General features: G+C 44.5%; 1 protein-coding gene across 1 annotated transcript in view; it reads right to left on the bottom strand.

Moving 5' to 3' along the window:
• Positions 1-4,954, bottom strand: part of LOC311105400 (leucine-rich repeat and fibronectin type III domain-containing protein 1-like protein) — a gene marked incomplete at both ends in the record, with an annotated part of 70,657 nt that extends 65,703 nt beyond the window's left edge. The window contains one exon of the mRNA XM_084147546.1: positions 4,890-4,954. Within this exon, the coding sequence (XP_084003672.1) occupies positions 4,890-4,954 (65 nt within the window). The remainder of the gene's footprint in view (positions 1-4,889) is intronic.
• Between the last annotated feature and the right edge of the window lie 7,720 nt (positions 4,955-12,674).

Below are 12,674 nucleotides of genomic sequence, written 5' to 3'. Positions count from 1 at the left end.
CACACACACAGACAAACGCACGCACGCACGCACACACACACACACACACACACACACACACACACACACACACACACACACACACACACACACACACACACACACACACACACACACACACACACACACACACACACACACACACACACACACACACACACACACACACACACACACACACACACACACACACACACACACACACACACACACACACACACACACACACACACACACACACACACACACACACACACACACACACACTCTCTCTCAGTATCTCAAACACAAATGGGCTGACAGTAGATGAAAAGCCTTCAAAGATGCTGATCTTGTCTCTGAAGTAACATTTACACAAAAGCAGTGGGCGGAAAATGAAGGGGAAAATTCAGAATTGGTGTTAAATATATTTTTATACCGAAGGCTCATGATTGCAACAAAACAAAGAACAAAACAACCCAATGGTTAAGCAAATACCCCCAAATACCCCCAAATCCTCCCAAATTAAATTGGGGAAAAGAACCAGAGATTTAACATATCCCAGACAGATGAAATACTATGAAATAGTAGGATGTGTAGTGGGGGTTGTTCAAAAGCATAAAAGATTGTTACATCTGTCTATTCTAAATAATGGTCTTCCTTCTTCCAAGCTAAAGATAATCACAGACACTTTGATATTCTGATGCATTGATGTGTATTCAAATGTATATGTCATCTGAGTCCAGCACTTAACAGTTCTACTCTGCAATAACATCTCCTCTCACCATCACCATTAGACCGTCACCATCCAATTGAAACTCTCAATAGCCTCACACTTATTTCTACCTCTGGCCATAAAAATGACACTGCCTAACACCCCCACACCATAAAACATGAATATATATTCCTATGTCTTTATTGAGATTTCATGTCGTGACACGTTCGCTTCTAGGTGGGAAAATTCCATTGCAAACTTAATTTATTCTTCACACTGAATAGATTACCAACCCTATGCAAGACATGAACCGGGATGCCCCCTTTTCCATAAAATGCATCTCGACGTATGGAATCCATACTGTATGTGATGGGGACAGAGGGTGTGTATGTGATGGGGACAGAGGGTGTAATGTTTATGATGATCCTCAACACTCGTTGTAACACCACTGCTGTTAATGCTGCATGGACATTGCCTAATGGCTACTGGTCCCACTCTGCTTCTAGTGTTCTCTTTAATAGCGGTCACTTTTACATCCTGTCCTGTTCCCCTTAGCACTCCCCAGACTGCAATGAGCGCTGATGGGGCCCCGGACATTACACAGGCATGAATATAAACCAATAGAGTGGGTCCATTATCTAAGATGGAGGAGAAAAACATTGTCCAATAAACTGGTGTGGCAGTGAAACCAAAAAACTCCTGCTCCAGTGGTGTGTGGGCGTCGTGCAGCAGCTTTCAGCTCAAAGATGAAATTTGAACAATCCATTTTAGTGAAATGAAGGCTCTTGGAATAGAGCCCCCCTGGCACACACAGGTTAATATTAGTTTACCAAACCTTGTGGTTAGAATAACTGAACAACGACGCAAGAACAACCAAGATTGATTTTTGAGTGCCTCTGGTCTGGGCGTGTCACGAATACCACCGAGGCTGCTCCTCCTCCTTGTTCGGGCAGGCTTTGGCGTTCGTCGTCCCCGGAGTACTAGCTGCCACCGTTTGATGTTTTCGATGTTTGTTTGGTCATGTCTAGTTTAGTGCACCTGTTTCGTATTCTGTCCTGATTATGTCACCTATAAGTTTCCCTGTGTTATGTTTTGTAGTTGTGTGTTATTGTCCGCCTGTCGTTTTGTTGTGAGGTTCGGTACTTTGTTTTATGAGTGTTTTACGCATTTCGCGTATCAGTTCGCCTCCGTTGTTTCGAGGCCATTTATTTTTGTATATTGTTCAAATACTTCAGTAAAGCCGTTCTGCCTTATCCGCTGTGTCCTGCGCCTGACTTCACCACCACATCCACATCAGTACCGTGACAGGGCGTTTGGTCAGCGGTTGGTGTCAGTCACAAATGACAATTAATTGATATCCACTGTTTTAAATTCACCTTCAGAAATAATTCTGACACTGCCATCTACACCTCCTTTCTCTTTTATGCATAAATGAATAGAAAATCAAGGAAGGTGATAATTAATTGAAAATTAGGGGGATTTAAAACCATCCCAACCATCCCATTTCCATACACAGCAGCTGCTGTGGCAATGGAGGAGAAAATAGGTGTGCATTGTGCTTCATTATGATTCCAGCCGGACAAATTTGTCAGGGATTATCTCTGAATGTCCAACACTTAATTACCGTTGGGCCACTGTTCAGGATGTCCCTTAGAGAGCTCTGCTGGCTCTTGCTGGCTGGTTTAGCTGGCACCTCTGGGGTGCCCTTCTGACCCGCCTTCCCGGTGGTACCCTTTGTCTGCCACCCACCCGCCATGTCCTTGCCAGCCAGCTGCCCAGTCGACCAAAGGGACAAGCCTTTGTATCCATTTAAGCAGACGCTCTCATCCAGAGCGACTTACAGGAGCAATTGGGGTTAAGCGCCTTGTTCAAGGGCACATCGACTGATTTTTCCACCTAGTCGGCTCAGGGATTTGAACCAGCAACCTTTCAGTTACTGTCCCAAGGCTCTTAACCACAAGGCTACCTGCCGCCCGGTGACGTCAATGCTTCAGGGGATGAGCCAGATAATGAATACAGATGGTCATATTATTCAGAACCACATACAAATACCACTTTCTATGTTCTTTCATCTAGCCTACCCGGTGAATTTGCCTATAAGCATATAGATTAAACAATGCCCATGCATTTGTTGTTTTTCTGCTTCTTTGTTTTATCACAGTGGAGTCAGCAAACACTAGCTATTTACTTTGCCCTTAGACTAAGTAATTCCTTAATATGATCATTCCACCCTGCTGCTCCCACATTTCATGGCTCTTAACCCTTATTAGATTTCTCTGGGCCCCTAATATTTAGGCTGCATCGCCCATTAGAGAATGAATTAATTAATCAAATAGAGAGTCCAGAGATTGTATTTTCTATTTATTCAAATTCATGTAAAAGGCCTAGGTAAATGTCTGTGCCTATATATATGTCTGTCTAAAGATGATTGTAAGCTCATTTTAATCAGGAAAGTATATGGACATAGCTCAAGATTAAACTATGACATAAGTTGTTTAGTTAATGAATTGATCTATGTATAAAAAACCTTTTTGATTGCTGAGTTTATCAGGAGAATAGCTCTGACTGTATCACACATGCACACACACAGAGACACACAGAGACAGACAGACACACACACACACGCACACACACAAACTAAATCACTAAATAATGCAGTGACAGTCACAACAAGTTTACTGGTTCACATCTATCTTTAGGGCATATTCTTAATGCAAGCAGAACACATTATACTGTAAGAAGTGGTGGCAAATAAGAAAAGAAAAGGTGCAATTTAGAACCCTTTGAATAACCCTGGAGAAACCTCAAGGACAGATTAAAAAAATATGAATTGCATTTAAATGGTTTTCATATTTATACAGTATCACCATTGGTGTGCCAAATGAATGGCAAACCAATGAATGAATGCTGTTGTCAATTCCATTGCACTACTGCATGTTGACTTCCAGTGGTATGTCCTTGCTCCCCAGATTGTGTAACCTACACACTAACACTTGGGGAAAGCGGCAAAAAATCTCCCTGGAAAGGGTTCAAGTACAGTGTCTCTTTGTAGAGCCTGATATCTATGACTCTGGGGACTTTATGTTCACATTCCAAGCTGTCTCTCTATCTCGGCCATCTAACATGACTCTAATCAATGTGATGTGGGTCAAAGGAGACTCTCTAAGAAGAGGCCAGGAACTCTCCCTGGGAGGCCATGTAGCCTCCTCATGTACAGCCTTCCTGTCCCAACCATCCCTCTACCCGGCCCGGCACTCCCTTGCCCTGCCTGGCAGCAGCTGCGGTAAAACTGCCCTTGGCATGCCCAGGGAAACTGGAATATGGGGCGTGAGGTTGGGAGTTCTCTCAGACATAGGCCAATAAAACATTCCAACATCAGTCTTATTCTCTAGACCCCTCACACTCAACTCTGGATCTCGAAGCCAGTTCCACTACATTATTTCATTGTTCCCCTCTAATCAGGGACTGATTTAGACCTATGACACCAGGTGTGTGCAATTAATTATCAGGTAGAATAGCAAACCAGCAGGCCCTGTACCGTGTAGGGTAAGAGTTGGATAACCCTGCTCTAGACCATGCTGTATATTCCAGTGACATTTAATCACTATTCAAGAGGAATTAAGCCTCCATTGCTACCTAATATGTGGCCTATATACTCTAATTAGGAGTTTTAGTTCTGGGGCATGTATTTGTGACAAATTATTTTCCAAATAAGCACCCACTTGTCACTGGCATGTTCCTCTAGACATGACATCATCCAGCTAATGAGTGTGTTTACCTGGCAGTGTGTACAGTAAAATATGAGAAGCTGTATCCAGAATGAGCATTAAGCATCCATTACAGGCAGCCTTACTGCATACACATCATGTAAAAAGCAGGTAATAGCAAGTCGTTTATCATGTTTAGACATTCAATTAGGGGATATCAGGGTACAGCAAGTCATTATTTCATCAACATTTCCTACAGTAAGTTAGTCTGCTGTGTGACACAGGGTCAAAGTCTCCCACAGACTGTAAGAAGTCAGCTATGTTCCAATATCTGCGCTAGCATACTAGCCTACCACTTAGAATGAAGAAATGCTTTAGCCATGAACTCTAAGTAGCTAGTATTCTAGGGAAGGTATTGGAACACAGCCACGTCAAGTTCTTGAGGGTAAAAAAAAAAAACTCCACCAAGGCCATGATATTCAGCGTACCTTATCGACGTGGAGGGGAAGCCACCACTTGGCATTGTCCACAAGCCGGCGGCCTGGGCTCTCATCCGTGTGTGTGTGTGTGTGTGTGGGTAGCCTCCACTCTGTTCTATGTGGCAGCCTACGTTGGCTGGACTCAAGTCTGCCCGACGTTAAGACTCCTCGCCGTCTGTCATTGGCTCAGCTCGGGCCACCTGCCAATCTGCCTGTGAGTGACAGGGAGAAAAAACACAGATGAGGAAAAAAAAAAAAACAACTGTCACTTTTACAGATAAAGTTAATTAACTTGACAATGAAAGACGACTGATTACGTCTAAGAACAGACAGAAAAACACAAGAACTTGAAAAAGAGCTCATCTTCCACCAGAGCTGAGATTGCTTTTCATTCATCAATGGCCTTGAGCAGTGTGGGAGATAAATGATAAACAATTTCTGTTGACTTTAAATGAAAAATCCCAACAGATTTAAATGATTTGACTGTGGTAGCTGACTGTGCATATTCATTCACAAGAGACAATGACATGAAAGGTGTGGATAGAGCTCTGTAATAAGGCCATGTTCATACGCAGATTGTGTGAGCTTTTTTGGGACATTTGGACTGCTACAGGGGATTTGGGTAATGGTTGCATTTAGAAAGCCTGTGAGATCAAGCGCTCATTTGAAATCTCTGGCAGCTCATTGTTGCATCATAATTTTTCTTGTGGCCCTTCGGGGCTTGAATATACATTTCAACCAGACTTCAGGAGGGCGCAGTCATGCCTGTATCTATTAGCGTGTTTCATATCTGCCATGCAAACCCTACAGAGTAGACACTATGCACACTGAGCTACTCTGCATGGGACCTGAACTGGAAAACTGAACTGATCACTACAGTATTGCAGCATTTGCACCTTGAATGAATTTCCCTCAGTGGGAAACTAAAACATTTGTAGTGTTTGTCTAATCAGACAAATGAACATGCTAATATTGCTATTCAATAAACAAACAAAGCAACACTTGATTAAACCTATTCATTAATGAATATTGAAGGATTTTCAGTTTTATCGACTGGATATGTATTCATTTAGCCATACATACATCCCTACAGGCATCTACTGAGTTGTAAATTAGTCACACTCGTGAGTTATGTTATCCACCTTAATCAGAGAGAGCATCAGACATGATGCCAGAGAATCTAATCGAAACATGACGAGACACACACGTAAACACGCACGCACCTGTGCACAGACACACACACACACACACACACACACACACACACACACACACACACACACACACACACACACACACACACACACACACACACAACACACAAACACAAAACACTCCCTCTATCTCACTGACATACCCTGAGGTTTGGCATCTTAGCCTTGTCATAAAGACAGAACATCAAATGAAATCTTTCCACTCTAATAACAGCCTCCACTGCACTGTCTCAAATCAGCTCCATCTGGCAGCCAGAGCAGACAGACTCTGGCTGCACTAGCAAATCAGGTATGGCAAGCATGAGACAGTATCACTGTTTGTTTTTTCTACAGTTCATGTAAAAGCTCCATCGCACTATCAACATCAACTCTACACAGCTCTCCTATCTCGCAGTACAGCAGCCAGCATTTGAGCCTACCTCTCTGGTGCTTTACAGCCCTCTGACATTGCTAATAGCTGGAAAGGTCAAAGCACATCTTAGTAGAATGGTTGTTTAGGCTTATCGCTTGTACAGTCTCTCCCTCTTCCTTTTAAAAATCTTTTCACGTCTGACATTTAGGAGTTTCAAGGTCGGCTCAAAGGCCATATCGCAAACGCGGAAATCAAACAAAATTAGCAGAGAGCTTGGAATCAGCCATCTCTCTATTTGCGCAGGATTCATCAACTGGGGTTTCCTTTAATGGTTGGTCACCCCACTGTGGACCCGTTGCTGTGTTCCTCATCTTAGACGTGTCTGAGGCAGCTAAAGAGCAACATTTATCAGTCCAGCAGGTCTGCTCATAATGATGCCTCCAGTGGTGGTCAGTGGTCAGCGGTCACACACGGTGTCAGACCTCTCTGCAACTAAGGCATTAGGATGGAGTCAACTGAACTGTCTAGCTAAAATGGACCTTCGGGCCCCAGATTTCCATGGCAACAGGTTTAGTCATGACACTGGGGATGCAAAGGAGTGACACCCGTTTCACTTGACGACATGGCTCTGATTGTCTCGGAACTCGCCACAACCTGAGCATTAGCAGCAGATGGATGTCGGTGGTTATGGTCATCTGATGACCAGCAATCCCGGCAAGAGCAGGCAAGAAGCCAACCTTACGTCTGTGGAACAGAGAGGAGGGTAGAGGAAGGCAAAATGTCCAGAAATGGCTGCAACCTGCAAACTTTCCTCCCTAACCAACCAATATACAGTGATCAGTCACTCTAGTCAGCAAAGGAGACAGGTTGTCATGTTGGTACTGCAGTGTTTTGTGTGGAAGATGCAGCTGTTATTTGTTCAACGAAGGGATTTGTCACAAGCTATAACACTTCAACATGTCCATGTCTCCTTTTACTGTCAGTATGACACATGGCTCTTCTGAAGATATTGAATTACAGGTACTAGATGTATGTTGGGCCTAGTATGCTACTAAAAAAGCTTGAGTGCTGTGCAAAAGCAGTGAATGACTATGTTATGGACAGTGCTTCTTAACAGCCACTCCATTGTGAAGGTGTGTTTTCTGGTTTGAAGGCTTCCAGGGGTAAGTCATAGTGCATAAACAAAAGGGTCGATGCGGATGCCGATCGATTGGCTCACTGCAAAACTGCAGCAACACGGAAATGCTTTCCCGTTGGCTCTCCTTAACAGCCTTGCTAAGCAATAATCACTCTACACACATCAGTCAGTCCGACCAGTGCATTCCAACCACAGGGTACACACAATGAGGTAAGCAAGAATGTCTGAGAGTGTATCTAAACCAAACAGCATTCTCTATAAAAATGTAGAGGAGGCTAAGAAGAGCCAGTCTCCTCCCCCCTCCTCCTTCTCTTCCTCTCCCTGAGGGAAAAAAACAACACATGCTGACTTCAAGGCAATCCAAATGTTATTGCTGTTGGATGGACAATTGACAATCCTCAGATGCTGAGGCTGAGGCTGAGGCTGAGGCTGATGCTGAGAGAGAGAGAGAGAGAAGAGAGAGAGAGAGAGAGAGAGAGAGAGAGAGAGAGAGAGAGAGAGAGAGAGAGAGAGAGAGAGAGAGAGAGAGAGAGAGAGAGAGAGAGAGAGAGAGAGAGAGAGAGAGAGAGAGAGAGAGAGAGAGAGAGAGAGAGAGAGAGAGAGAGAGAGAGAGAGAGAGAGAGAGAGAGAGAGAGAGAGAGAGAGAGAGAGAGGAGAGAGAGAGAGAGAGAGAGACTTATTTCGAGTTTTCCCGGCATGCTTTGCGCCTGAAATCCACTGCACACACTGCCCTCGCCCAAAAAGCACAATCAGATAGATAGAGGGTGGGAGAGACAACGAGAGATAAACCTAATTGCTATTTCACCGTTTTGGGGGAGAAAATGGCTCCCATTCGCTGAGGGCCCCACTGTCCAAAGAGCAATTTTCTCTACATTATAAATATGATGAACCATCCTGACCACAGGGCCAGGAGTGAGCATAAATCGTTTCACTCTGGGGGAGAAATAGAGAGAGAACGAGAGAGAGATACCTGGCGTATGAGTGATGGGCTATAAAAAACACCCCTCTTCAATCCAAATCCCCCTCCTCTGGAGAGCAGAAGGGGAGCGGCCTGTGCTTTCTTCCTATGAACGCAGCTGGGAGGGAGGTATGTACACTGTCTGCCCTTTGCTGCCAGAGAAAGAAGCACTGCTTTCCCATGGATAGTAAAATAACCTGTGTGATGAATTGGAGATGCAGAGGGCAGCCTCATTGGCCCAGCCTCCCATTTACAGTGGGGAAAAAAAGTTTTTAGTCTGCCACCAATTGTGCAAGTTATCCCACTTAAAAAGATGAGAGAGGCCTGTAATTTTTATCATAGGTACACGTCAACTATGACAGTCAAATTGAGAAAAAAAAAATCCAGAAAATCACATTGTAGGATTTTTTATGAATTTATTTGCAAATTATGGTGGAAAAGAAGTATTTGGTCAATAACAAAAGTTTCTCAATACTTTGTTATATACCCTTTGTTGGCAATGACACAGGTCAAACGTTTTCTGTAAGTCTTCACAAGGTTTTCACACACTGTTGCTGGTATTTTGGCCCATTCCTCCATGCAGATCTCCTCTAGAGCAGTGATGTTTTGGGGCTGTCGCTGGGCAACACGGACTTTCAACTCCCTCCAAAGATTTTCTATGGGGTTGAGATCTGGAGACTGGCTAGGCCACTCCAGGACCTTGAAATGCTTCTTACGAAGCCACTCCTTCGTTGCCCGGGCGGTGTGTTTGGGATCATTGTCATGCTGAAAGACCCAGCCACGTTTCATCTTCAATGCCCTTGCTGATGGAAAGAGGTTTTCACTCAAAATCTCACGATACATGGCCCCATTCATTCTTTCCTTTACACAGATCAGTCGTCCTGGTCCCTTTGCAGAAAAACAGCCCCAAAGCATGATGTTTCCACCCCCATGCTTCACAGTAGGTATGGTGTTCTTTGGATGAAACTCAGCATTCTTTGTCCTCCAAACACGACGAGTTGAGTTTTTACCAAAAAGTTCTATTTTGGTTTCATCTGACCATATGACATTCTCCCAATCCTCTTCTGGATCATCCAAATGCACTCTAGCAAACTTCAGACGGGCCTGGACATGTACTGGCTTAAGCAGGGGGACACGTCTGGCACTGCAGGATTTGAGTCCCTGGCGGCGTAGTGTGTTACTGATGGTAGGCTTTGTTACTTTGGTCCCAGCTCTCTGCAGGTCATTCACTAGGTCCCCCCGTGTGGTTCTGGGATTTTTGCTCACCGTTCTTGTGATCATTTTGACCCCACGGGGTGAGATCTTGCGTGGAGCCCCAGATCGAGGGAGATTATCAGTGGTCTTTTATGTCTTCCATTTCCTAATAATTGCTCCCACAGTTGATTTCTTCAAACCAAGCTGCTTACCTATTGCAGATTCAGTCTTCCCAGCCTGGTGCAGGTTTCTGGTGTCCTTTGACAGCTCTTTGGTCTTGGCTATAGTGGAGTTTGGAGTGTGACTGTTTGAGGTTGTGGACAGGTGTCTTTTATAATGATAACAAGTTCAAACAGGTGCCATTAATACAGGTAACGAGTGGAGGACAGAGGAGCCTCTTAAAGAAGAAGTTACAGGTCTGTGAGAGCCAGAAATCTTGCTTGTTTGTAGGTGACCAAATACTTATTTTCCACCATAATTTGCAAATAAATTCATAAAAAATCCTACAATGTGATTTTCTGGAAAAAATATTCTCAATTTGTCTGTCATAGTTGACGTGTACCTATGATGAAAATTACAGGCCTCTCTCATCTTTTTAATTGGGAGAACTTGCACAAATGGTGGCTGACTAAATATTTTTTTCCCCCACTGTAGATGAGATGTGAGCAAAGGTGGTTAGTTAAAGTCAAGGCAACATTACATTTAAAATACAGAAAATGTGATGTCAATCAATCACACTAGGGGTTATGTAATCAAAATACACATGGCCAAAAGTCATTCCAAAATCATGGGCATTAATATGGAGTTGGTCCCCCCCATTGATGCTATAACAGCCTCCACTCTTCTGGGAAGGCTTTCCACTAAATGTTATGATGGTGCCACGTTGAAAGTCACTGAGTTCTTCAGTAAGGCCATTCTACACCCAATGTTTGTCTATGGAGATTGCATGGTGGTGTGCACGATTTTATACACCTGTCAGCAATGGATGTGTCTGAAATAGCCAAATCCACTAATTTGAAGGGAGGTGCACATACATTTAATTTGAATAGGAAAACACATGATAAATGATAAGTTGATAAAGACAAGTTCTGTCTGGTTTTGTATGGCAGGCCCAGCCTTTACATTTACATTGAAGTCATTTGATGGGGGGATGGGGGAGGGGGGGTAGAAGGATTACTGTTATACTATTCCAGGTATTCCTTAAAGATGTAGGGTTTCAAGTCTCTCTGGAAGGTGGTCAGTGACTCCGCTGTCCTGGCGTCGTTCCACCATTGGGGTGCCAGAGCAGCGAATAGCTTTGAATGGGCTGAGCGGGAACTGTGCTTCCATAGAGGTAGGGGGGCTAGCAGGCCAGAGGTGGATGAACGTAGTGCCCTCGTTTGGGTGTAGGTTCTGATCAGAGCCTGAAGGTAAGGAGGTGCCGTTCCCCTCACAGCTCCATAGGCAAGCACCATGGTTTTGTAGTAGATGCGAGCTTCAACTGGAAGCCAGTGGAGTGTGCGGAGGAGCAGGGTGACATGAGAGAACTTGGGAAGGTTGAACACCAGACGGGCTGCAGCGTTCTGGATAAGTTGTAGGGGTTTAATGGCACAGGCAGGGAGCCCAGCCAACAGCGAGTTGCAGTAATCCAGACGGGAGATGACAAGTGCCTGGATTAGGTCTTGGCTATAGTGGAGTTTGGAGTGTGACTGCGAATGGTAGGGTCGTACTCTGCGAATGTTGTAGATCATGAACCTGCAGGATCGGGTCACCGCTTTGATGTTAGCGGAGAACGACAGGGTGTTGTCTAGGGTCACGCCAAGGTTCTTTGCACTCTGGGAGGAGGACACAATGGAGTTGTCAACCGTGATGGCGAGATCATGGAGCGGGCAGTCCTTCCCTGGGAGGAAGAGCAGCTCCGTCTTGCTGATGGTTCAGCTTGAGGTGGTGATCCGACATCCACACTGATATGTCTGCCAGACATGCAGAGATGCGATTCGCCACCTGGTTATCAAAAGGGGGAAAGGAGAAGATTAATTGTGTGTCGTCTGTGTAGCAATGATAGGAGAGACCATAGAGAGAATAGGAGAGGGCCTAGAACTGAGCCCTGGGGGACACCAGTGGTGAGAGCATGTGGTGCGGAGACAGGTTCTCGCCACGCCACCTGGTAGGAGCGACCTGTCAGGTAGGACGCAATCCAAGAGTGAGCAGCGCCTGAAATGCCCAGCCTTGACTTGCCATGAACAAATCTTACTTAGGTTTACATTCACCGTTGGCGTCACCTGTTCTAGCCTCTTTGATCATGACTTTGCCAAGTCATTTAATTTGCCTATGTTTCAATTCAATCATGATTTGGAAGGAAATCATGTTTTTTTCTAAGCTTTATTCTGAAAGGAGCCTAAGCTATTCTGAGGAAAACTTTGGAGAGTAAACTAGGGGAACTAAAGTTTAGCAATTCTATAATTTCTCAATTCCAATCCAGATGTGAGAGGAACAGTAAGCATTGAACTCAGCCTTGCATCTCCACGGAGTGAATACAGAGTGTTTGTGTGTGTGTGTGAATGGGTGTGCGACGAAGTACACATTGAAGAGGATGATCAATGCTACACAGTTTAACCCCACAGCACCACATAAAACATGTATTTGATTACTGCCAAAACGTATGCCCTCGCTACATATTAAATAGAATTAAAGCCATTTATACCCTCCAATCGGCTTTGAATTGCAGGTGGAAGGCGGGGCCAATTAACCTCATTGCATAAGAAAAGCGACAGACCTTGAGTCTCATTCTCTAGTCAATTTATATCAACCACAGAGATATAATTAAATTAGATGAGTGCTGCACTCACAATGGCGTCGCCCAGTCGAGCCACAACTGCTTCAGTAAAGTGGGGGCTTTAGGCAGGTGACCTTGAGCTCATACACTCTTAGAAAAAAGGGTTCCAAAAGGGTTCTTTGG

This window comes from Coregonus lavaretus (genome assembly GCF_964263955.1).
Source record: "Coregonus lavaretus genome assembly, chromosome: 30".
Lineage (NCBI taxonomy): Eukaryota > Metazoa > Chordata > Actinopteri > Salmoniformes > Salmonidae > Coregonus > Coregonus lavaretus.
The sequence above is the reverse complement of the archived record's forward strand: the minus strand, read 5'-3'. Positions and strand labels throughout refer to the sequence as shown.